Raw genomic sequence first — 26,431 nt, forward strand, 5'->3', positions numbered from 1 at the left:
ATCTGGAAAATCGAATGCGAGTTCCAATTTGGTTTCTCCACATATTGATCTTCTATAAATAACAAAGACATTCCAACAATGTTTATTTATTGTAAAGTTAACACGACCTTTTTTTATGTATTATACATTTTGGACTGTGAATTCATTAGCATAGTTTATCAGAAATCCATGCGTTAGTTGATGGTCTTCTGCGCACCTTTCTTGCACATCGCCAATCGCGTAAATGGGAAAGGCATAGCAGAGGAAACCTGTTATGTATATACGTATATGATGTTGTGTAAATACGTATGTACATATATCGAAATCGTCAACATAAATTTTACTGAGCTAAAGAAATAAAAACTGACCGAAATCAAGATAACTAATTTCAGTATTAATTGACGGCATTAATCAATAATATTTTTGAAAGTCATACATACAAATACATATACATATGTTCATCAGCTGATATGCATCAATATGTAACAATGGCAAGTACATATAGCAAATATTTTGACCCTTATCAACTAAGAAAACACTGTTGTCGGTTAGCATTGATGTTGGTTAAATAAAGCTTGTATTAGAAATGGTTAAAAATTCCAACGTAATCCAAGAAAACCTTTCGCTTCGCTCATTCTGCTAGCTGCTACATGCTGTATAGACATATGTTTATGAAGTACAACAACAATGGCGGTACATCTAACCATTTGGCAGCGCTTTCATTGGTTTATTTGGTACCAGATAATGCAGTTTTCTAAAAATTGTTAATTCTCTTCTATTTCAGTTAGCCAACTAAATAAATCTAATGGAAATAAAATATAAAATAAAAACTATCATGATTAACAATTTTAAAGATCTTGAACTTTGAGTGTAGTAAACTCCAGAGCCATGAAACGATCCTAAAAGGATTGCACGATTTTACTGCTTTTTCTAATTTTAGATTAAATTGACAGTACATACGTTTAAACATTTATATCCGTACTATAAATGTTAAGAAAAAAACCATAAAATACCAAATTATGGAATATTTAAATGTCATGCAAGTAAACAATTTAAAGTTTAGCGTACATTTTTGTCAAATAGCGTTGAACATAAACATTTTATTTTGCTAAAAATTTTAATACGGAGTTATCAACTGTTATCATTTAATTCTGAGTTATCATTTGTTATTTATCCTATGTACATATAAGGTTTTATATTTTTTCCAATTCCTTTATCTCTCTTTTGCAGTAGGGTAGGGGTTCTTTAAAGACTGTGACCACGCCTGTGATCATACATCCGAAACTTGGCTTGAAACGCTACGACCACGGCGGCGTTCCCGTAGCATCAACGTGATACATTGCGTTTGTCTCGGACTTGATTTTCAAAGTATATAAATTGTTGTGTGAGTTTCGAATCCACCGACAGTAGAAGGTGCAACACGCAGTGAACTAATTGTGTCAATTGTGCGCTAATTGCGAAAACGAAAAAAAATCAAAGCAATGAGAACGACAATTTAAAAAGGGGTTGTCGGTCGCGCTCGGTTAGTTTCGTTTTGTTAGCGGGTATGTAGGTAGTAGTAATACACAATACAAACATAAAAAGACGCAAGAAAGTGGAGGGGGACAGGTGCTTGGTGTCACTGTGCTCTCTCTCTACCTTTGCCCTAGACGCTTCCGATAACAAGCTTGAACAGAGGAAATCTTGCGCACTCTTGTTGTGACTGTCATCTCTCGACATTTTCTGTGCGATGTACTTCGTGTACTGACACGCTCATTATAAACTAATTGTTTCTTAAATGCTATATCAGCATGTGTATGATTGTCGTTCGTTTGATCTGATTTTGTTGTTTTTCGCGCGAATGGTGCATTACACTGGATTTGTTCGACGAAGAGTAGGTAATGATTCTTTTCTCTCTCTCTCTCTCTCTCTCTCTCTCTCTCTCTCTCTCTCCCCTCCCCCTCTCTTTCTGTCTTCATTTCTCACTCTTCCTTTTTCTTCCCCCTTGTGTAGTAGGGTTTTATACATACAGTACTAAATAAACATTTCAGCATAATACAATTCTTGAAATCAAATTAATATTCATATCACGTATGTATTTTTTATCAGTAAGGAATTCCTTATAGATTTGTTATGGGATAATAATAGATTCATCAATTCGTATGCAAATTTCAATAATATGATAAACAAAGATGAACAATATTTAATATAGTTATTGACTAATGATTGCTATTTAAATATGTATTTAGTTATTACTTGCAATTAACGATTGCATTTTTTACTTTGTTGATGTAAAATTATAATTAAATTTGCAGATTAAAAGTTTAAAGTTACCTATACTTTTTATATAACTATATAACAGCTGGATTATTAAATACAATTATAATTCCAACATATTTTATAGAGAAGTATAATAGTAAAGGAATCACAATGAGTGATGAAAACTTGGAACAAATATACAATGCTTTCATTAATACATTTGAAAATGATAAAAATCAAGAATTTCTGGATAGTTCAACTCCAGAAGTCAAATATTCAGACAATGAATTTTCTTGGATTCTTAAATTTAACAAAGTAATATCGTTATCTGTGGGATGTAGAAGTTCTCAGCTATTGGAACATTTACTTTCTATGTATACACAGTGAGTTGATCGATTTATTTTTTCTTAAAAATGAACTTTATATAACATTTTGTTTAATTCTAATTAACTATTACAAGAAATATAAAAATTTATAAATTTGGAGAATAAACATAATAAGTAATAATTACATGTTTCAGGAATATTGTAACCAGTGTAAGTACATATTGTGGAAAAGCACTGGACATGATAAAATTAAGAAATCATATAAGCAGTACCTTAACATATTTTCATTTTTACTGGCACGATATTAAAGAGGTATTAGAGAATGTTTATTGTTTTAATACTTCGACAACCAAAGGAATTACACTCAACTAAACAATGTTTAGAATTTTAAATTAGAATTATATATCTTTAGTTGTTTTGAGATATGTTCTTGAATAGGAAAATCTTCAGTAGAGACTGTAAAAATGAAAAAGTGTAATATACGATAAGTTAATGAAAATGTATTAATCAATTGTTTTATAGTTTGTAGATGATTGCGAGTCATACCTAAATGCAATGTCAGTGTTATTAGGCATTTACATAGACATGGAGCTTAAAACTTCTGGATACACTAAAGATTATACTTCATTAGTTGCAAAACTTTTTTCTGCACTATGGATATATTTAAGTAAGTCCATATGAATTTTTAGCTGTAAATGTTAATAGTATCCTTATATAATATTAAATTTTATTCTAGATAACTCAGAAAAGCATATCTTTAGAGTACTACTTAAACTTAAGTATACTACTAAAAAATCTATACAAATATGTGAACCTATAATCATGTATGTAAATAATCTTTCTTTCATAGAGAATAATTAAAACACAACATTTTCTTAGTAACATTGTCATTTATATCATTACTTTCTCATATTAGGAAAAGTTTTAAACACATGAGACGGAATGTGGAACAAATGTGGACAGATGTAGAATATGTCAGATATTTGCTTATGTTAAAAATATTGAAAAGAATGAAGGAAAGTATCAGAGAAGTTAAAGAAGTAAATAAGATGGCTTTAACAATCTTAGGATCACATGCACCAGAAATGTGTGATAAGCTATTAAAAATTATACCAAAACCTCCAGTGGGACATAAAAATGAAACACTCTGGCTGTTATAACCAAATGTGTTCGATTTAAAAAAAGCATGCAGCAATTTTTTAGCATTTGAAGACTCGATATCTATGCAGTCAAATAACCCTTATTTAATTAAAAATTCTGATTTAAATAACTTTCAACTATCACAGGTAATTATCTAACACACACGCGCGTGTGGACAATCTTATACTTTACATATTTACTTTTTTATATTTATAGATCATTTCATTGTACAGTACAAATGTTGTTCGAGACTATAATACAAATTTTGAATTCAATAAATGTGAGACGAATAAGTTTCAAAATACTGTAGATTACAGTGAACTTGTGAATCGGACACTTTCCACAACAAGGAGAAGTAAATTTAACAAATTTAGGAAAGCACAGAAATTGAAATCTAAGGAAATTATATTCATTGACTTAACTGATGATAATGAGTCATTGGAAACAGGTGAAGAGAAGAGAAAGAGAAAAAGGTCTAGAAGAAAATTAGAGTGGTTAAAAATAATGAGGAAAAAATATAAAATAAAAAAATCAGTTGTCGATGTAAATCGCAGAAATGATGTAGAAATTGCAGATGTCCATAGCGCAGAAAATTCCAAAATTGATCCAGATAAAAGTCATTTAGAATATTTACCAATTTCAGACAATAAAGTTAGTGACAGTACAGAAAGCTATACCACAGTGGAAGAAGAAAACGATCACACACATGTGAATTCTGAATGTATGCACGATTACATTTTCAATAAACGAAATAAAGAACTAAAATATTCAGTGCATAAACAATGTGACATCTGCACTTTATTACTAAAACAAAATGATATACAGCATAACAGAATTTTATTTTTAATAGAATTTTTAAATGCTGTAGGCCAGAATGTTAAAGAACCAAAGGCCATATTGGATTTATTTAGAGAAAGTAAAAAACAAACTGCAATGTCATCTCAACATACATTTGTTTGTAAAAATGCTGCAAATGAATCTCGTGAAATAAATATTCAGGAAATATTTTCCCAGCCAAATAGTTCTGTACATTTAAAAGCATGCCAAGAAGAAATTGTAAACTCACAATCCATAAAACAAGAGTTGCCAATTAGTACAGATTGTAATATCAAAGAAACTGACAATACTTATTGTCAAAATAAGTCACTTGGTTTGCAAAATGATGATAGTCTTTCTCACGATTTCAAATCGTCAAGCATTTCACAAATTTCGGAGACTATAAAGAATAAACTTTGTGACAGTCATAAATGCATGTGTTCCATTAAGAAAACTGATGTGAAACCTTTTGTTTGTCATAATTATAATATAGTTAATACTGCAAAAAGCGATGGTACACTGCAGGCTATAATTGACGGCAGTTCTACGAGCAAAAAATCATCGATCCGTGACAAAAATATTATCTGCATGCTAAGTGATCTGGATAAATGTATGGATGTTCTGAATCGGATCAGTGAACATATTGTAACTGTACATGCTGAGAAGCAACGTCTAAAATGTTCAGATAAAATCGACGTTTGTGCCGTTTCAACTACAGTTTCTAAGGATCAGAGTGTAAAATCATCATTGGGCTGGACACAAAATACCAATTTAATGAATTCGGAGAAATTGAGTAAAATTCTAGAATTATATGAGAATAGAGACCTTTTTGATATATGTAGCTGTAAAGATTCTCATAGACAGGATAATCAAGAAGCTATTACAGTGTTAAATCAGTTAAAGTGCGAGTCAGACGACTATAAAAAATGTATAGCTCCAATATCTCAACCAAAAGATACATTTTTTCATGAGAAAAATCATGTTACTTTTTCTGGAAATAAACTGTCAGATAATTTTGTTCATAGTCATGTAAAATCAGAGTTAGGACAGCTTGTGAAAGGAGAAAATCTTGAAGTTTTTGAATCTATAATGAATCAATCAGAAAACGAAAATAAACGTGAACATTCTGTAGCAGTGAACAGTGAAGTAGATGACAATGAATATTTTTCGTACGATCTGAGATTTGCGGAGTCTCTTAACGAAAATATACGCTCTGAGTCTATGTCACAAAATCTGTTGCAAAAAAATGATATAACCAAAGCACAATCGGTGGAGGAATTTGAAAAAATCGATATTTTAGGCAGTATTTTAAATGGAGATATAACTATGGAAGATGAACAAAAGATGTTAGAAGAGTCACAATCTTTGTTCATGTCACCTATTATTACAGAATTTTTCTTGCAAGCTAAAGACACATATGCGAATGACGAAGAAGATAAAGATGCTATGTCGAATACAACAAATTTCGTGACTCCATTACCAGAAGGTAGTCTTGGAATTACTGAAATATTTAATTCTCTACTGGATTTTGAATTAACAAATATGAATTCGTTGCCAAACGATCTGATGTATTCAAATGTACAGACAGTCAATCCCCAATTAATTAGAAAGAGCTTTGAAGAAGAAAATCTATCTAAAACCGTTAATATGTTTGAAGTAATTTCTCAACCAGAAGTGATTACAGTCAGTAAAAGCGATGAAGAAAATATGTTAGAAAAGGAAAATGAATCCTCTATCTTTTGTCAATCAAATATGTCAGTCAATTCAGATAACATATTTTCTCATCTAAAAGAGTCGTTCCCAAAATACAATGTTTCTAGTCCTACAGATAAGTTTAGTATTAATACTGTAATAGAAAAGGATTATATTTATCGAAAGGAGGATATTGCTAAGCAAGCCCAACCTTTGAATAGAATGAAATATGTTTCATCTAAATTATGCATCCCCAATGATACTACATCGAGTACATTATTAAATTATGAAAGTGAACAGGATTTCCCGTCGTCAAATAAAGATGCTTCTGTGGAACATGAAAGAAGTGCTTTCTTAATAAAAAAATCTTCAAAGTCTGAATCATTGTCTTCCACAGATTTGATACCACCTAATAATACCATAGATTCATGGTGCGAGAATTTAGAGCATGAACATTTTTTAAAGGAAAGAAATATTCAGAAGGATATACAGAGCAGTTGCAAAGGAAAAAAAAATCATATTCCACAGCATAAAATAGAAGTTAGTGTTCAATCCAGATCATCTAAACGAAAGTTAAAACATAAAATGAAAATGAAAAAAGAGAAGAAAGAAGAAGATTTAGATTTATTTTCTATTCAACCTGATAAAGATGAATTGAGCTTAAAATATTCGCAAATTAATGTTATTAATCCTACGAGTCATCAGGATGTTCAGAGCACGTGTAAACTGCCATTATCACCATTTGACATATCATATCATCAGAAATCAGCACAGACTATATGTACATCTAGAAACATATACAAACAATTAAAGTGCGTGGGTATTCAACAGTTGCGAAACTTGTCCCCTTGTAAACAACAAGTTTTATTGAATTATCAAGGAGACTCCACAACTGACAATGCTATCATCAAAGAAGATTTCAAGCTGGAGGACTCCCATCTTACCATGGAAGATAACATCTGGAAGGATTCAACTGTGTTGCTTAGATCTGTGGAGAAACAAAATCCACCAGGAAGCAAAACTCACTACAAATTTTCCAAAACAGATGTGAGGCTCGATAAAGACATTAACAAAGTAAATATTTTTACAAATAAACATATAGCAGATTTTTCGAATAATATTTTCATCAAGCCTGGTATTAAATGGACGTTGCAGAATATAGATACAGAGTCGTCAAAATTTGTTATAAAACAAATCACTGCATCGATAGACGAAGAAACGCCTCTGAAGAAAAAGAAATTAACTTCCAACCATTCCTCAAACATAGAAACAACTGCTATTGTTTGTTCTGCGAATCAGGAAGGAGTGCAAAAGACACATTATGCATCAATGAAGAAAGGTAAATTTAGTTTGCTTGAGTCCACTTCAATTTCCTTTAAATATGGAGTGGTGCTTATTCAAAATCTTTCCTTTACAGTAGTCTATATTTTTACATTTAACTATTTCAATTCATACACTATGTTAGTTAGTTAATATCACAGTTCTATAAATTAGACGCTCCAATGTAATATAGTTAAAATAAAATAGTTCTTAATGCCTACATGGAAGATCAGCGCTAAAAAGATACTATTACACCAACTGGAAGATGTCACCTCATTCAAGGCGCCTTATAACTATCTTAGAGATCTATAATTCAAGACTGATATTTATATTTGAAAGTTAAAACGCTTTTAACGTTTAAGTAATTTAAGAATTCATACTGTGATATCCATGTGTATACACAAAGTATTCAAATGAAATTGGTATCCTGTTACTGAACAAGTACTTTGAAATTGTTATTCACTAGTTATAAAAAATATCTAGTAGCGTATTAGATTGAAATTTCATTATCTTTTATATAGTTGGTCACTGCCTCTTTTTTTAGTGGCCTAAATCACGTATACCACGCAATCCCATTCTTTATTCTAATACAATTCATCTGCGGTCAATTATAAAGCATATCTTAAGTATAATACTAAAAAATGAAAACATAACGTTTTAAAAACATATATGATTCGGTAAGTTTATTATGACTATATAAATACTTTAAAATATGCTTAGTTTTATTTGAAAATATGCATTTTGAAAATAGAATTATTATCTTGCGCACTATAGTAATATTTTAAAATGTAACATTAAGATAATGAATTAAAGAATATTTTTTTTGCAGGTTTAATATGTACAAATGGAAGGAAGAGTATGGTAGGTGAGTGAATTTAAAACATGTACAATGTTTCTAAAATAAGCCTTACACACTTGTTAACGTGAATAAGTGTATTAAATATATTTGCAAATAAATTTCTATAAAGTTTCACGTACTTTATAGAAATAAAAGTGATTGCAAAAGAGACGAAGCATAAATGTATGCGCTGTTCTCTTATTTTAAGATTAATTTGGTTTCCAAAGATTCCAAGAACCGCTGTTGCTAGTGGAGTGATCATATATATGATAAAGTTTTAAACCAGTACTGCTTAGAGATACAGTCATTTATGCATGAGGACATACAAAAGGTGTAGAAAGTATTCACACACCTTTTAAAACGGAATAATTTTTTTATAAATGAGCCAAGCGATCCAAATTATTAGACAGATTAGTTTACTAGTATTAGCTTACTCTACTATAGTGAAAAAATTATTTTCAAAAATTGCAATTTATTGGCATAATAAAAGAAGTAAGGAATTACTTTTTAAATCTTTTATCATGCTAACCAATTGTAACTTTTTAAAACAATTCTTTTGTAAACTTTATCCCTTTAATATTCCAAAAAAATCTAAATAGATTCCAATTATGAAAAAGTTATTTCGTTTTAAAAGGTATATGAATATTCTCCTGAGCCTCCCTGCTTCCCCCCAGCCCTTCACTAGACCGCTCACGAACTGTTCCCGTACATCACCCGCCGGTACCCAGCCTATGTCTCGCAACCTACGCTCCCAACAACCCAGACCTATCCCGAGAGGTCGCATCATTTTGGTCACCTCCGCTGTGTACCATTCACCGTCGTTTACCCCATGGAATATGGACCTCATAGGCGATAGAGGGTCCACCCCGCAACCACCTACCGAGTTTGGAATGGTAGCGTAAGCTGCCACCTGTCGCCGGGAAAACCCCTTAATCTCCATGGACACCAAAAACATCTGGGCACACCTCCTGGGGTCGGCTTATACGCTCTCGCAATTCTTTTTCTCCATACGACCGGGGCACGCGTCCCCCGAAACGTAGCTCACCATAGATTGCACTGTCCGCCAGCTCGTGGAAAAGGCAGAATGGGCATATCCTCCTCTGGCGGGTGCGTTGTCGTGTTTGTTCCTCTCGTCGAGGCCTTGCTCCCCTTTCGCCCACAGCTCAACGTTGTTCTTCATCGTCGTGGCGAATTGATATCTATCTCCCTGCACCCATCCTAAGGTGAGGCTCACCCTTGCACTATTCTCTCGCCTATACCCTGCCGGAGTAGAGTCCCGAGGACTCTCCACGTGTCTAACCCCTACCTCTTTTCCCCCCAGATTCTTGTCGATGACAAAACTGATGTTGAACACGTCCTTGTCTCCTCTCAACAGTTGCTGCCTGATCATGCTCACTTTCTCAGGCCTCGAACCCGCTGATCTCTTTAATTACTCGAAGATTCCGCGCTGGAGCGGTTTGCCTGACCCCCCCCCCCCCCCCCCCTGGGACGACCTGATTTCCGCATCTTTCCAGCACAAGCCGTGAAGGCGAATCCTATAGCCGTTAATATTAACCTAAACTAGAACGACAACGTTCTAACTAATGACGGTACAACGTGAAACAGGAACAATAACGACAACCTGCATAACAACCCAACAATTGCGCTTATATACAACTCACTCCGCAGCTTACCTCCTCTCCTACACCCCCCGCAGGGTGCTCGCTACACCACGATCCCACAGGCACTCCGACAAAGAGTTGCTTTCTACCTTCACCTGTGAGAAAGCAATATAGGGTAATGAAACCTTTTCAACTAAACGTTACTAAAAACGTTGGTCAAAAACTTCTAAACCCACAAGGGGCGCTTTCTAGCCTTCTCGGCCATATCTGGTGGGATGCCTTCAAACCGTTTCCCCACTTCTACATGCACTGTACATGTCCTAGATCTTTTGTGAACAGTACTGTTTTAGATAACAAATCTTGGCTACATAAATGATCATGATATTTACTTAAACTTTAATAACCTCAAATACTGATTTAACATATTTTTATTGCTGTTATACAGTAGACTTTACAAAATTGTAATGTGTCAAGTTCGGTTTCATTAAATTTTTATTATTTCCTTGATAAATCGGGTGAAAGATTTACAATCATGATCATATTTTTAATGGCGATATTGTTATTATGCGACCTTTCTTTCAATTTCAATGGATATTTAGTGCACATATATATAATATATATATGTGTGCGTGTGTGCAAATAAAAGTAATTTTAAAGAACAGAATATTATTTATCTCACAATTGTAATTTTTTTCTTTGATTCTTAACATTTTACCTGAGATATTCCTTATTTTGTTATAGATAGAAATTTGTGTAGTTTTACATAAACATGATTTAAAAAGAAAAACTATGGAATTATGTGTTTTAAAATTCGTATTCAATACATACGAAGGTAGAAAATACATCATAATGTCTGTTTTGTTGAAATTGAAAATGGAAGTGTTCATACAACAGTACTATAGATTATACGTAAAAGTATTAATATGTCTTCTGGTAATGCATTACTTCCAAAGAATGTTTAACAAACAGGTTATTGCTCTTGCAAAAATACTCTATTTTCAGTGCAAAAAATCTACATACTGTAAATATGCATATGCATTTAAGAATTTTACTTTCTGGGATAAAATTTTTGGATAGAACCATTATCTCCATGTCGACTGTTCTAAACTTTTCATTGTTTTTTTAAATAGTCATTTAGATATGTATATAGGTGTAAATAACAGAAACGATGCTTTTGGACGTAACATTTACATAAGAAAACACATTAATGATCTTGTCAAAATATTTCTTAATTTCATTCTGTAGCGGAATGTCAGGGGAAGTGGTTGATGGAATGGATATTCGACACAAGATATATGGATTACTGAGGACGAAAGGAGATACATATATTCTAATTAGCAGGTTACAGGGTGTTACAGGTTTATACTTTGATCAATTTCCTTGCTAACTTCTATGGCGAGCAACGAAAGCAACTTTGATCAAATGGAATTTTTACTACTATCAGGCGGCCGGCCTTCATGGCCGTCCTCTCCCAATAGATCTAAGCTACGCTGCAAGGCTATCGTATCCCTATGTCCGGAAGGCGGCCGGGCCTTCCTGGCCGTCCTCTCCAACTGTCATGGTCACCGAAGAACCTCTACAGATCTCTACAGCGGGCGACCGGCCTTCATGGCCGTCCTCTCCCTGACTACCCTGCAAGGCTACCGTATCCCCATGTCCGGATGGCGGCCGGCCTTCCTGGCCGTCCTCTCCCTGACTACCCTCTGAGCGGCCGTGGCTTACCTCGTCCTCTCTCACAGGTGTAGCGTCGAATCTGAGCAAGATCCCTCTATACATACTAACTCGTTGCTAGCCATGAACCGTTAACAATAATTTGGTAACTAAGGAGTCTGGCGCGTCTCGATGCTTCTAGAAAGTTCGATCGTGTCCAACGGAATTATTGATCGGTCCAGAAATAGCCTCAATGATGGTAGTCTTTTGTCTTCTTCTCCTTTCGCCTCGTTACAATTCTTATTATATAGTTTTATTGTTTCACTTATATTTTGTAGCAACTGCACTATTGTTTTCTTATAGTTTTATAGAAAGTCTACTTTTTATCATTCACATTCATTGTAGACTAATAAGTAAATTTTAATGATAATTATATGTGATGAAAAGCTAAATGTTTTATTTTAACTATCTTCTTAACATTGATTGGAAATACATAATAAAATGGAAAAAATCCATTGAACTGCTAAGTATTACACAAACAATTTGTAGTTCCAAGTTCTCATTTAATACTCAGAACGGATATGTTTAATAATTTATCCTCGTGTATTATGATTTGCTCAAAAAAGAACTATCTATTATATGTTTAAAGATCAAATTATTGATTCTAAAATCAAAACTAATTTGTAGATTTACTTTTAAAACAAAATAGATTTTTATTTCTGTTACTCATAATAAGATGGCAATCAAAATTAATTTATTCTAAAACTCGGGTTTATTTTTATTGATACTAAGATTAATGAAAATATTATGTATTGGCATATTCATTCTAATATTAAGTAAAAATAACGCGAAATAATTCCATTTAGTGACATTAATAAAAAGTAATTTTCTGTTCAATTTGGAATAGCTTCTATCTTTAGAGCAATTCTTTTGGTTTTATTTTGTAAGTAATATCATGACTGTAATAAAAGAAAAAAGTATTTCGTTTTTTCAATATTCAGTAAAATGTCATGGAATTATACATTAATTTTGAAAGGCGGAACAGGTTAAATGAACAATATAGGAAAAAATATTTCACAAATGGAATCATTATATTTTCTAAAATTCAATCTTTTGAAGTTGTCTTTAACAAATATATTTATTAAAGTATAATAATTACATGTACTATGAACATTGTACATAGTACAAATGAAAGAAATATTTTGTTTTTGTACCATTTAAGGAAGCGATAAGTCAAACGTGTATACCTTATGTTTATAAATACTATTTAAGTGTGAGTGGACTAAAAAATGCTTTGTAATTGTGGATCATATTCATAACATTATTTATCTATTTATCTTTTATAGTATGGTAGGGGTTATTCTTTGGAAATCCCACGAAACTTCGTGGTAATATAATAAATGGCAACAACTAACACTGATTAACAATAACAGTAACACTAACAGCTTATTACCGATAACGTACAGTACTTCCTACGACGATTCAACAACTATCTCTATGACAACTACGACAATTATACACAATTTTACAAGGCGACGGTTCTCTCACGACTCCCGATGTTTTTGTCGACCCTTCCAGCCTTACCATCTTCTCCCATTGTCTTACCTTGCTCTCTCTCTCTCTCTTTCTCTCTTGCATACAATCTTTCATACTGTGTCTCAATGTTACTCATTCGCTCTCTTTCTTTCCTTATCTCCATCTCACTCGCTCACGCTCTATTTTTCGGCTACGCAGGTCTTCGAGGTACCTAAGCAATGACCCCAGGTTACTCGAAGCCGCCTAAACATTCTGACAATATCTGTCTTCTTCATTCTGTATTTTACGACTAGCGACCATTCTACCTTTCAAACTTGGAAAAAACCCTACAGTATTAAATTTTAGACAATAGACATTCCACTAAGTTATTATAGTACCTGTTAATGTAATTGTTTCTCAATCTCAACTATTTTATAGATTAAATTATAATCTATTTAATGAGATTGTTACTTTTATATTACAATTTGCAAATAATGAAATCAGATTGGTCGAGAATGTTCTTCAAGTTTTAATATATAATAGTATCCTCTAAGCATCAATAGTGTCAACTTCAAATTCATTCAGGAGGAAGTTGTTTATCCATAATTCGTATAGAAATGCATGAAAGAACTATTTTATATCTTGAAATCCCTAAACAGCGACGTAAATATAATAAAATGAACAGTCATGTGTATTTTGTAGAGAGCTGTATTCTCGTTAAAGTATTTATAAATCGAATCTAAGGAAAGCTTGTATCGGTATAAAAAAATTGCTTGGTTATAAAAAACGTACATTGAAAAATCATTACGTTTATATGTCGCAAAGAAGTATGACTTATTTATGTTGCACAAAGAAAAATTTATTTATGAACAGTTACTTAATTTAAACGAATAGATACAGAGTTCGAATAAGTACAATGTGCGAAAATCTGTTCTTCTTTTTACATATTTTTTTTTTAATTCTATTGCTGGAATGTTGTTAAAATAAAAAAAAGTGTACGAGAAATTTCAATACGTAATAGCTAACACATTTTATCTGACAGAACTAACCCATTAGTGCCTGATCTTATAATTACTGAAAAGAATACTATTTTACATTTGATAATTTTAATGCCCTATGTACAAACAGTATTTTATGACCATAATTATATAAATTCTTTAGTTTAATTAAAAACGCGCAGAAGTAGCAATTGTTCCGTAATAATTTGATTTATTATATGCACATCTTTTGTTTATAAATTCTTACCTTTTTGTTATGTTATCTAAAAAATAGTAATTAAAAATTCCTAAAATAATACTAATGCCTAAAAAAAAATCATAACGAATGTAAAATTAGTGGGCTACTATGCACAATAATAGAACAAGAAAACCATTAATTAATCATTGTAGAGTCGCTTTAGGAAGTAAGTTAATGTTTCTAGTACTCAAAAGTTAATTAAAAAATGATTACAGTTTCTACATAAATAAATTTAATGATGTTTACAAATTTATAATGTAACAACAAAGAAAAATGAAATTTTTTTAATAATAATAAATGATGATATGTTTGAAAAGCCGTTGACTTACTTTCCAACGCGACTATACTCTTCTTTTTATAATGCAACATATTTACTGTATAAATTGTTCGAGATGATTTTTGATAAATACAATTTTCCGTACGACATTTAAACAACACTATTGTGAATGAAAATAGTACACTGGAAAGATATTTAATTCAGTCAATTACTGTAATACGTATTTAAGTTATTGAACTCGTTTTACGATAAAATGTTCATAGAGTTGTATAACCAAAGCACTTAAAAGTATACGTTGAACTGTAGTTAAAGAATAATACAGGTTTAAAGATATTTTACTTGGACCGAATAAATCTGCAACAATTTACTAAAGAATAATATATGTATATGTGAATACAAAATTGACATCATAACAACATGAGTTTGTACAAGGAATGGAGTATGTGTTACTATATTTGATTCAACACTATGTGTGAAAAAAACGTACATATTACTACTCATATTATCAGTTTGTATACACTAAATGCCAGTTAAAAGTTCGTAATTTTACATCATTTTTGTAACTAATATAAAATGTAAAATTACATTAGGTAATTCTTAATGTACAATGCAGAGACTGAACAAGAGAATAAAATTCCTCTTTTTACAAAATTACGACTGTTGTAATTTTTTGCTTTCCTCCAGTCTAGTATATTAAGTATTGTATACATCTGTATTCTCAGAAATTAATATTTTATTATAGTCTTAATATCCTGCTTATAAATTATTATTCATTTAATGAAATGCACACAAACGTAAATGTATTTACAATTATTATATACAAAATGTTATATATACATGTACATACATACATACAGGATGACACATTTTAATTTAAAGAGTGAACATCTCCTAAAGTACGAATAACAGAAAAACCTCTTTCAGACAGAAGTTATGGTTTGATTTAAAAAAGCAAGTTTAATCTTCTGATAACATTGGCAAAAAACTACGAAGATAAGCATCGAATTTTTAAATTAGAACACTAATGTTACTTTTGCGTACCTCCTTTTCAAGATATAAATTTCGTAAGTTAACACATACCGTCGATATTAACTGATGTACATCGCGGTGAAATTGCACGAGATACACGTCTTGATGTCTGCTATGACAATATGTAATAAAAACTGCAGGTTCTAATTTAAAAATTCAAAGTTGACCTATGTAAGTATTTCTAAAGTTACAAAAAGGACATAAATAACAGCATAATTTGTCCCTCTCGAAACCATACAAATTCAGACTGAAACATTATTTCAAATCATTCGCACTTTCCGAGATATTTGTTGTGAGAGATTAAAATAAGATATCTTGTATATATGTATATATATATAATCAAATCTAAAATTATTTTACTAATCGTATATCTATTTTGTTTTATACAAGTCTACATACAAATATTTTCGACGTATACACAAAAAATAGAATTATATGCATATTTTTTATATTTTTGATAGTTTAAATAGTATTAAATATTACTAAATTATAGTATATAAAGAGATTGGGAGTAGTATTAAAGGGAACAAACTAATTAATAGGAAATGATACAAGATTATTTCAATGAATATGTAAAATAAGTGTATTAAAAATACGTTTTACATAATATATTGAATAATACAGTCAAATATTAACATAAATAAAATAAAAGTTTCGTGTAGTTATGGCTTCAAGTATTTAAACAACAAAAGTATTAAAGTATAAAAAAATATTGGAGTAATTACCCTGTTAGAAATTACTACGTCTAACTCTATCGTAAACGTAAAGTATTTATGCTGGGACGTAAATCCGAGATAAACATTTATATGTAATACCATATTTTTCAATAAATCCAATTTGTGCATCAAAAGATACATGTACTTTACAAACATAGGTAAATACAAGTTTATTCGTCATTATGTCAGAAACGTTCTACACATACACAGTACTCGAGTTTTCTTCATGAACACGAATAAACAGGATAATGGATGCAATATTATTACATTGAATTAAAAATTTCAAATATCAGACTTTTCTTAATAATGTACAATATAATTTTGTCCACTAGCTGTTCCATGAAAACACATGGAGATATTTGGCAAGTTTTTTGATCATCGACTACATTAAATTACAAATTCATTTATGTTGAACTTAAAACTATGAAGCTTACTTATAAGGAAATCAATAAATAATACCTTTAATAAAGTCTTTTTCAATCAAGCGTCACATGTATAACTACCACAAGAATTTATGATTAAAACAAATAAATTATTTGTACGGAAATAATATGGTATCATGAAGCAGTCTAATTTGTTTCTAACTTTTTTTTTTAACACATTTATATGAAAACAATATGTATTTCTGTTTACCATGAAGTAGTTAACTAGATACAGTTTATTTTTGCACAATAAAATATAGTTATATATAATTGATGTTGAATATGTTCAAGTATAGGTTATTTAATAATCACAGACGAAATATCATATACAGGAATATGGCACTAAAAATACATAAACTGTTCTACATTTCGTAATGACTAAACCATGAAATGATATATTTAAGTGAGGACACTACTTCACGGTGAATATGATTGAATTCAATATTATTTGCTACTTACAAGAATGATTGCAATGAATGAAAATAAAGTCACTGATTTCTTTGAGCAGTAGCTCTAATTTTTAGTTTATGATTAGTTCACAAAGATTTTAAAAAGGTTACATCTATTCTCTTTTTGCTTAGAATTTGTACAGTGAGGCATACTCCATTTCCATTTTTGGAAAACAAGTGAATAATTTTTAAAAATATATGTCTAACTTTTGAAGCATAAATTATGCAAAGGCGCTATAAATTCGGGTGTCGTATCAAATGACTTTTCTTGGGACGAAGCTCTATCTTTTTGATATCTATACAAATTCTAAAGTAGATACTTTTAATTCTACATAATGTTTTTTCAACTTTTAATTTGAAGTTCATCGCCATATAATATTCGGCTACGTTCCTTTCTCCTGATAAAGTAAAAGTCTCCGTTTAAAGTAAAAACCAATGACTAGTTATATTACCTGCCTTTTGATATCTATAGGTATTGTATTTATAACAACTCGTACTTCTATATGTAAAGAGAATCTTATAAAATTGAAATGTACTTGGTGTTTCCTGTTACTTCTGCTGTTGCATAACGATTTAGTTACTCCTATGTGATTTGGCAAATTTATTGACATGACATTCTCCAGAGTTAAACGTTCTCTTGAGGCATTTAACTTGAGGAAATAATTAATCTGTAATATAAAATGCTGTGAATAGAAATTCGATCTAAACTTACATAATCTTCAAAAATTATATAAACGTACGTGCAATTCTTTTATCACACTTTTGACTTTTACTTACATATCTTGCGTTTGTAGATTAAATTTTATTTTCAACCTGGGCTTCTTATTTCTCTGAATTTGTATAATTTTTCTCCTGTAAACTGTAAAAACCAGAATATTGTTTCAATTTAAAAATTATTGATTCAAATTACTACAGAAATGAATATTCATGTAACTGATGCACCGATACACAATTTTTATGTTAAATAGAAGCCCCATTTCAACTAATCAACATAAGTTAAACCTTTCATTCCTGTATTTTAAAAATAAATCGTCTTACCTTCAGTATAAGAGCAACACAGTAATAGCTTCAGTGTGTAATTATTGTTACATTTTATGTACATAGGTATATACAAAAGTATTTTCTATGCAATGATATATAAGAAAAAAAACTCATACAATTTTCTTTCAAATAATTATAAACTAATTAGATTAAATAAAATTAGCTGCATCTATGTTGACATTAAATATTAATAGAAATAATACAAAATCTTTTGTAATACTGTATAGTTCTATATAGTGTACTCTATGAAGAATTGTCTATCCCTTCTCACATTGAGCTGTCTAAAACTAATAAAATATGTCTAATAATATCTTCCATGTGGGAATTTTGAAATTCTTCAGAAAATCTTCACAGATGTGATCTTGTTACGTTGGGCACAAATTATCAGTATCCGAAATTTTTTAAATCATGATTTATCCCCATTGATACGTTATTTACAATTTGTACAATTAGTGACAGTTTCACTGATTAATGTATAATTCCTTGTTTATGTTTAAAACAATGAGGTGTCCCTATGACAATGAATTCTTACAATGAAGCGGTATCAATCATCGACTAGTCTTCTTACGCTTGCGTTTCGATTCACCGGACGGATTCCATTCTGGATCAACATCGGTGTAAGAATAATTTACTTTAGGAACGTTTCTTTTTGAGCTTCTTGTTTGCCGTAGTGGCGACTGTGTTTTCTTAACTTTTTTAAATGTTTCTTCTTCCCGTCCTATCGACTCTGAATTTAATCTTTTCAATGGCATACTACTCAGCATATTAATTTCTTTCCGCTGTGCCGGTGTTTTGAATGATCTCTGAAGGCAAGAATCTTGATACACTGCATTAGACTGATCATTGGTTGATCGGAATTGACGACCCAGCTTTCTCATGCTTTCCTTTGCAAGACTTTGATGCGTACTAGACACATGTATGTCCTTGTAGTAGTCCCTCCGCACTAGATTCGAATTGCAATATCCATCGTGAGGTTCTTTCTCTCCAGGCGATAATTCATACTCGGATTTAATGATTTGAACAGATCGTTTTTGTGTGTTATCCAGTGCTTCCAAAGCAGCAATCGACATCATCGGTATAGCTGGATAATTATCCACCTTCTCCGCTTTGATAGGCACCTCCGTATACGCCATGGCGTGCGCTTTCAATCTTTTCTTCAAAGGTAACATATTATCAGCATCCTTCTTGAACACTTTTTCTGGATCACGCGGTACCTCCAATTTTTCCAACTGGTTACTCTGTGAAAGGCTCTTCTCTAGTTTACAGAACAATTGATCATCGTACAATTTATTCATAACTGCTTCGCTTTTCGCTCTGTCGTGTTCCTGGACGGCGGGGTTTGAAACCGGCGGGTGGGTCGGCAAAAAATAAGGGCTACTTTCAATGCAAGATACGTGTGTGTCTGTAGTAGGATGGATGCATTGTCTATAACGTGCAACAATATCGTAAGTACAGTTCAGACACGAGCATCTCGATCGTCCACATGGACTGCCCGACTTCGTGTGCGAATGAAGAGAACTATTGGCGTTGATCTGCAGACCACATGACACTGAGTTGCAATGTTTATGGTACGACATACACAAGTCAGCACTACCAGCACAATTGCCATAGATAGTTGGTAAAGTAGTTGGAAGAGTTACAGGGATATGTAACTGAGGACCATCCACTTCGTGAGTATGCGAATGAACACTGTTACACCCTGAAATAGCACAATGATGAGAGATGTTGTTCAACTCCTGTTTAATACTTTGTCTAAATGGCAGACTTGATTTTGAAGATTTTAATTTATCTATTGGTGTGCTTGCTATGTCTTGAAACATTGATGAACTAACAGAAATCAGATCTGCAGGTATTTTCTTAGTGTATAATTTGCTGTCTGAGAAAGTGCTTTCTTTTAGTTCCATTTTGATTCCTCGTCCCACTGAACACTTGCTCTCCTGGTATTGTAATACTTTATTACATGAGGTTAATTCTAAATTATACGACATATGATCCACAGAAGTAGCTGTCTCAAATGAACCGCCTTCTTCTGTAGGTGTCACCCAACTCTTCTCCTTCAGTCTGTTCATTTCCTCATCGTTATGATCTTTCGAATTCTCTACAGCTTTGTTTATTATGTACAAATTGCTGTTTGGAGATTTCTGCAACAGCACTACAGTTTCTCCATTCAATATAACATTAGTGTCCTCCTTTGTAGCTTGGACGTTGCTTTCTGTAGATGTTAAACTATTATACAATCCTTTATTTGCATTTTCAGTTTCAGAGTCATTTGAAGTTACTTCAACATGAAAAGCTACCTTATTTAATGAATCTTCGGGATAAATACCCACAATTCTGTTAATGATTTCTGCAGATGGATTTTCAAGTAATTGAGAAACAATATTTGATGAATCATTATCAGCTTCATCGTCAGTGGTCTGACTACAACAAGTGTACCTCAAGGAAGCATAATCCTTCACTTTGATTTGGTCACACTTCACTTCAGACTCTGGTTTCAAATGCGGTATATGTTGTGAAACACTAGCCAATAACGAGAGACCATCAATATTGTCTTGCAGGTCAGAGTCTTGAACAACATATTCACTTTGGACATTACTGCTTTCTTGTTTATCTTCTAATCCTTTATGTAGCATGTCAGACTCCTTTGCATGTGTTAAGTCCAATGATAACTGGGATTCACAAGACACGTCTGTCTTGTCAAGATTAAGATTGCACTTGTCATTTGTTACACTCTCTATGGACTTGCTAAAGTTTTCATTCGGGTACGTTATGTTAACTTTATTAGAAATATCTTTCTTATCCGTAGAATAAGATCCGAAAATAGATTCTCTGATATTAATGACATTTCCCTTATTTTCTCTTATACATCTCGTTTCATCATAATCACAAATTTCTAATTCTGTTAATTCAGAAAATTCATCCTTTCCTCTATTGCCCATCTCATTTGTACATTTTGGTGACTTTACTTCAACTCCCAATTCAAATTTATCTCGTACACCAGAACTTTGTATGGGTGTTGGTAACAATTCTTGATTTTCTTTATATTGTAAAGCATCTGTAACGACAAAGATCTTACCAACATCTTGTGTCAGTTCAGTACAAATTGTATTGTGTTTATCAGTTTCTTCAGATATAACCAATTCTTCATTATGTTCTTTAGAATTAATCATATTATCAGAATAGTTAGATGCACAAGTTTCTTTATTTAACGTTTTATTCTCCAAGACAGAATCCGCTATTGTTATTGACGATATTACCCTTTCAGTTACTCTATCGTTACTTAGATTAAGATTAAAACAATTAGAATTAATAGCGTTATCTTTGGGATCATACTGAGTACATATTGTAGTATTATTTACATTTGGGCATTCTGTTCCTAAATCACAGACTGTTTTGAAACTTTCAGCTCTTTCGCGTGTATCAGGCTCTGAGAAAACATCTGTTTCTACCAGTCGCTTGATCACAGTTTGTTTGTTACTCCTATCATTTTTCCTCTCACTTATGCAATTATTCGAAAAATTGTCATTATTAATGGAATTTGACGCTGGTTCCGTTGAGAGAAAATTTTGGTTTAAGCTTACTTCCTTCGAATTCTTCACATTTTCTGTATGATTTACAAATTCGTTATCGACTTCCATTTTACTCTCGGTATTTTTAGTTTTTAGCATCCAACACGCACTAAGATTAGATCTTGAACTGATGTCTTCTTCTGCCTGTATTAATTGTGTATCTTCCAACTGATGACTGATTTTTCTTGAATAGCTTGATGAATATGTACAGTCGGTAGTCGTCTGCTCCTTCTTCTTTTTCTGGTTTTTTGTTTTCTGAGATGATTTTGTTGCTATCTTCAAGTCAATCCTTTTCTTGGCTTCTTCCAACCACGGTAATTTTCTAGATTTTCTTCTCTTTATGCATTTCTCAAATACTATATCACTAGTCAAATCGATAATTACAATTTCATTGGATTTTTTACAATTCCTTCGCGAACGATGTTTATTCGGTTTAATCGTTTTAGGGATAGCAAGCTTTGTAGAAATATTATTCGAAAAAGTTCCTAAACATTTAAAACTACTTTGTTCTTCCAATTTTATAGATTTAAAAGTTTTTAGCAAAGAAATAGACTCATTATGCTTATTTTTATCTGATATAATTGAATTTACGTTACTTTCTATATACTCTGTATTTTTACAAGCATTATCTTCTGGCTGAGGATAAACAAATCGATTAATTCTCTTTTCACAAAATGATGTTACTTTCATATAAATAATACAAATATGATTAATATTTGTAATCTGATAATTTTTGCATGTGATAATTATTTTATAAAAACATGGATTAACATAAAGATTTGTTATCTAATTAAAAGTAGAATTTATTATCATTTGTATTATTTAGTCGAAGACAGTATTTTGAGATAATTAATATAATTATCTTAAAATACAAATTTTGCTTGAACAGCACTTTTAACAGCCCAGAAGTAATAATAAGTATTGATATTATTGAGTCAATAACATGCTGCAAAAGAATGGAAGTATAAAAAAAAATAAATACCGTTTGTGAATTAATTCTATTGGACGAATCAATGGGAGTCGCAAGTTTGTCTTTCTTTTGGCATACACTTCCTTCATTCTCTTTGCAATGTTGTACAAAGAGTTCACAATGTTTTTTAATGTCGAATTTATGGTGTAACAGAGTTTTTGTAGAATTTAGTTGACTCTTTGGCACTTTTGGCAATACATCTTCTAATGTACACGGTGAGAATGTTGATGGTACTGGCCCCAGAGATGCAATCGCAGCAGCAGTTATCCGATTTCTCACAGTTACATCGTCATTTATTTTCCTCCATAATCGATAGACAAGAAAGTAACGAAGATACATAGTGCTTGATTCAGGGTGTGCAGGAATATTTTTCATAATTTTCCTATAAGAAGAAACAATACATAATAAGATTAATATAGTATCTTGAAAAATGTTTTATTACAGAGTATGTTAATATTAGGTAAACAGAATTAACAAAATATAATGCACTATTTAGTCAAATACATATCTTATTACTTACATTATTATTGGATCTAAAATATGCTGGTAATTACGACACATAAACTGTATTTTTATTAATGTGTCTAATAAGTGTTGTGTAGAATGTTCTGAAACAAACATATTTTTTATCAAAACAATATTAGATTTTTAGTAGATATGCAATGTCTTACATACAGATAATTAATAATAGTACAATTTTATATAGTTAATCATACCTAAATAAACATAAAGACAAGAAGTGAGCCTTGCGGATATTTTTTCATGCTCCTCTTTACTTTTTTTTGACGCTTTTAGTTCCATATCTATGTACAATGCTAACAAATCTGACATATTATTTAAATAAATAGATCTATTACAATCCTAGAAAATAAAAATTCCATTAATATATGGATGTGAAAAAAGAAATTCTTAAATTTAAAAACATATGTTGCTTACCTCAGAAACCTCGCGATATATATACACAAATAACAGTAATGTCTCACTAATAGAATCCTTCAATTTTGCAGCTCTTAAAGGCCTTGTATAACATTCATTTACACTAATACTTACATTTCTGAAAAAAAATTTTCTATTAAAGTAATTACATAAATTGTTTTTTAATGTGTAAAAAATTACAATATATACCCCGTGTTTTAAACTTTGTTTATATTATTATAATATTTTCTATTATACAATAAATTTATACTTTAATATTCAGTTTAAAATACCTCGATCATTTGATATTATTAATATCATATGTGTGTGTACGCATTGTGAAGGAAAGTAAAAAAACTACTTAAAAAATACTACTAAGGTATTTTATACTCTATATGTAATGAGCTTGTGTATAATTATTATTGTGTAGTTATATAATATCAAATATTTAAATTTTAAAGATAATATACATGTTCAGATTTTGTAAAACTAACTTCTACTATTTAAAAAATTCAGTGATATTATTTGTAAAAATAGATTCAAAATAATCGTAGCTGATGTATTTATATTTTCTGTTACTTCTAGAAACATGTAAACTATATGACAATAGAATACAATTAAGATGTGTGTCTCGCCTTATTTCTTTTATACCAGTTCCCAAGAAAAGTGTTACTGGTAAACTAAAATTTCAATGATCTAAATATTTTATACCAAAAATATTACCTTGCATAAAATTGCATAAGTTCTGTTAATGATGCCATATTATTCTCTGTATGTATACATCTGCACATCCTTCTAAATTCTAATATCCAAGGAAATAAATCAGCAACCAATGACTTTGATTCGTCATTGTTTAATTTGAGCCTCCCGTCAATATAATTCATTTCCTCTTTAGCATCTGTACAATGAAAAACGTGTTTATTGAAGAGTATGTTTTGGATAAAAAGCAAACAATTCATTATTGTGAAATGTAACAATAATCAATTTTTCTATCTTGAAAATGACGATGACATGTAGGTTCTCCTACAGTTTCAATTTTTTATAACTGAGATAATTTGTAATATAATATATATTCTTCAGCTTAATTATTATAACACAGTGTTTTGGAATTGTAGTAATGAAACAGTTAGTAATAAAATATAAACAAGAAGAATGAAAAAACGACTTATGAAAAGTATTTCAATTTGTGGAATGTTCATCAATAAAAATCGATAAGTATTGGATGATGATGGAAGACATATTAACCAATAAGTATTACTTGTCGCTAAAAATTAGTTTATCATAATTATTACTATAAATATTCTTGATCGAACGTATTTCTTATTTCCATGTGTTAGATTTTGATTTGCACATCTAGTGAAATAAATAAATTTTACTTCGTACAATATCATTATCGTTTTATACGAAGCAATAATTCAAGTTGAAATTAAATACTATTGAAATCTTGAATTTCTAAAGTTTTTATGCGTTGTACACGTAATTACATTAAGCCATCCCAAAGCTGTTAATTTACAAACACTTCTAAACAATTTACAATACTAAAAATAGAAAGAAAAAAGCATAGCGATTAATAAAATTAATTCATGTAGATTGTAGGAATTTATGCGATATAAATTAACCCTTAAATGGTCAATCATCGAACAGTAACGCGGGAGACCGACGCCGGGTCTGCAATGACCTAGGTTAAAATTTTCGTAATACGTATTTCAAAAAAATTTCCTTTGCTGCGATTGTACTTAATTATATTAAGAATGGCCTGATCTCAAATGACATAAACATAAAATGGTTGAATAAAAACAGAAAATTAATTTCCTAGGAATAGGAATCTTTTATTTAGCACATTATCTGAATAATCTTTAAAGGAGAAAAATTAATAAAATAAAATTTTCCCCAATTTCAAAAAAATGTAGTTTGTTGTACAATACATTTTTCGGCCGTGATAACATAAACGTATTAAAGATAGATCAAAAGTTACCCGGCATCGGCTAGGCAGGGGTTGTAGCATCGGTCTTTCGAAGCGTAGATAAACTAATAGAATGTCGATTTTTTTACAGAAAATGTGTGTGAAAAGTATATCGTATATCATTTGCAAGGTTTGATTTACATTTCTACGGGTTCGACTGGCATTATCTGAATGTCAATGCCAATAAATGTAAGAAGAAATCGATCGAACGCGGGCCGAGGAAGCTGCGTGCGATGGCTAGCGTGGTTCTACCACGAAATAGTCGTAAACAGTTCCGACCAACGTTCACGAGGGCCCATTAAGCACGAGGTATAGACACGTACCTTGCGTCGGAGCATTTTCACCCTGCACGTGATTTCTCCGTTCCTCAAGAACACTATTCATTTTGGTCGGATTCACAATGAATTTTTACGTATTACGTAGAAGCGTCTTCCCCTGGTGCAACGTACTTCATATTCAGAGCTAACGAACAGGCTACCGCGACCGCGTCTCACTACACACTGCTACACACTGCGATCTCTCGTCAACGGCCATATTGACAATGGGGTTTGATGCAGCCGCCGCAAGAGCGCGTCCTCGCTGTTACTAAGCTCTTGTAAGTTAGGAGTTAGGGGAGAGAGTTGCCTATGGCCTATATCGTATCACTAGACTACGTATTTTTATGCAAATATCAATTTTTATACATCGATTTGTTAAAGTTCGACGATAGACACGAAATAATTGAATCCA

At 31.4% G+C, this 26,431-nt stretch overlaps 2 protein-coding genes across 2 annotated transcripts; one reads left to right on the forward strand and one right to left on the reverse strand.

Annotated features, from left to right (window-relative positions):
- Nucleotides 1–1,243: 1,243 nt before the first annotated feature.
- Nucleotides 1,244–15,265, forward strand: LOC144471966 (uncharacterized). Its single transcript, XM_078184593.1, is given in 8 exon segments — nucleotides 1,244–1,856; nucleotides 2,363–2,600; nucleotides 2,738–2,855; nucleotides 3,066–3,210; nucleotides 3,280–3,367; nucleotides 3,460–3,829; nucleotides 3,900–8,188; nucleotides 8,341–15,265. Coding segments are annotated over 7 exon segments (4,824 nt in total). The 5' UTR covers nucleotides 1,244–1,756; the 3' UTR covers nucleotides 7,665–8,188; nucleotides 8,341–15,265.
- A 5-nt stretch (nucleotides 15,266–15,270) lies between these two features.
- On the reverse strand, nucleotides 15,271–26,217 carry LOC144471972 (uncharacterized). The gene is made up of 9 exons (XM_078184603.1): nucleotides 26,026–26,217; nucleotides 24,463–24,637; nucleotides 23,761–23,878; nucleotides 23,541–23,685; nucleotides 23,345–23,432; nucleotides 22,837–23,206; nucleotides 18,283–22,490; nucleotides 18,022–18,103; nucleotides 15,271–17,912 (listed from the first exon to the last, which is right to left on the reverse strand). Exons 1-7 carry the CDS (start codon nucleotides 26,084–26,086, stop codon nucleotides 18,834–18,836), a joined length of 4,614 nt encoding a protein of 1,537 aa, XP_078040729.1. The 5' UTR covers nucleotides 26,087–26,217; the 3' UTR covers nucleotides 15,271–17,912; nucleotides 18,022–18,103; nucleotides 18,283–18,833.
- Between the last annotated feature and the right edge of the window lie 214 nt (nucleotides 26,218–26,431).

The sequence above is a fragment of the Augochlora pura genome, chromosome 1 (assembly GCF_028453695.1).
Source record: "Augochlora pura isolate Apur16 chromosome 1, APUR_v2.2.1, whole genome shotgun sequence".
Classification (NCBI taxonomy): Eukaryota; Metazoa; Arthropoda; class Insecta; order Hymenoptera; family Halictidae; genus Augochlora; species Augochlora pura.

Bases quoted from the DNA above. Each gene is read 5' to 3' on its own strand.
- LOC144471972 (XM_078184603.1), bottom strand. From the start codon at position 26,086: ATGAATAGTGTTCTTGAGGAACGGAGAAATCACGTGCAGGGTGAAAAT. The intron at 23,879-24,462 runs GTAATATTTTTG...ATTTTTTTTCAG, and splicing joins CTTATGCAATTTTATGCAAG to AAATGTAAGTATTAGTGTAA. The intron at 23,433-23,540 runs GTATGATTAACT...TGTTTGTTTCAG, and splicing joins TTGTCTTTATGTTTATTTAG to AACATTCTACACAACACTTA.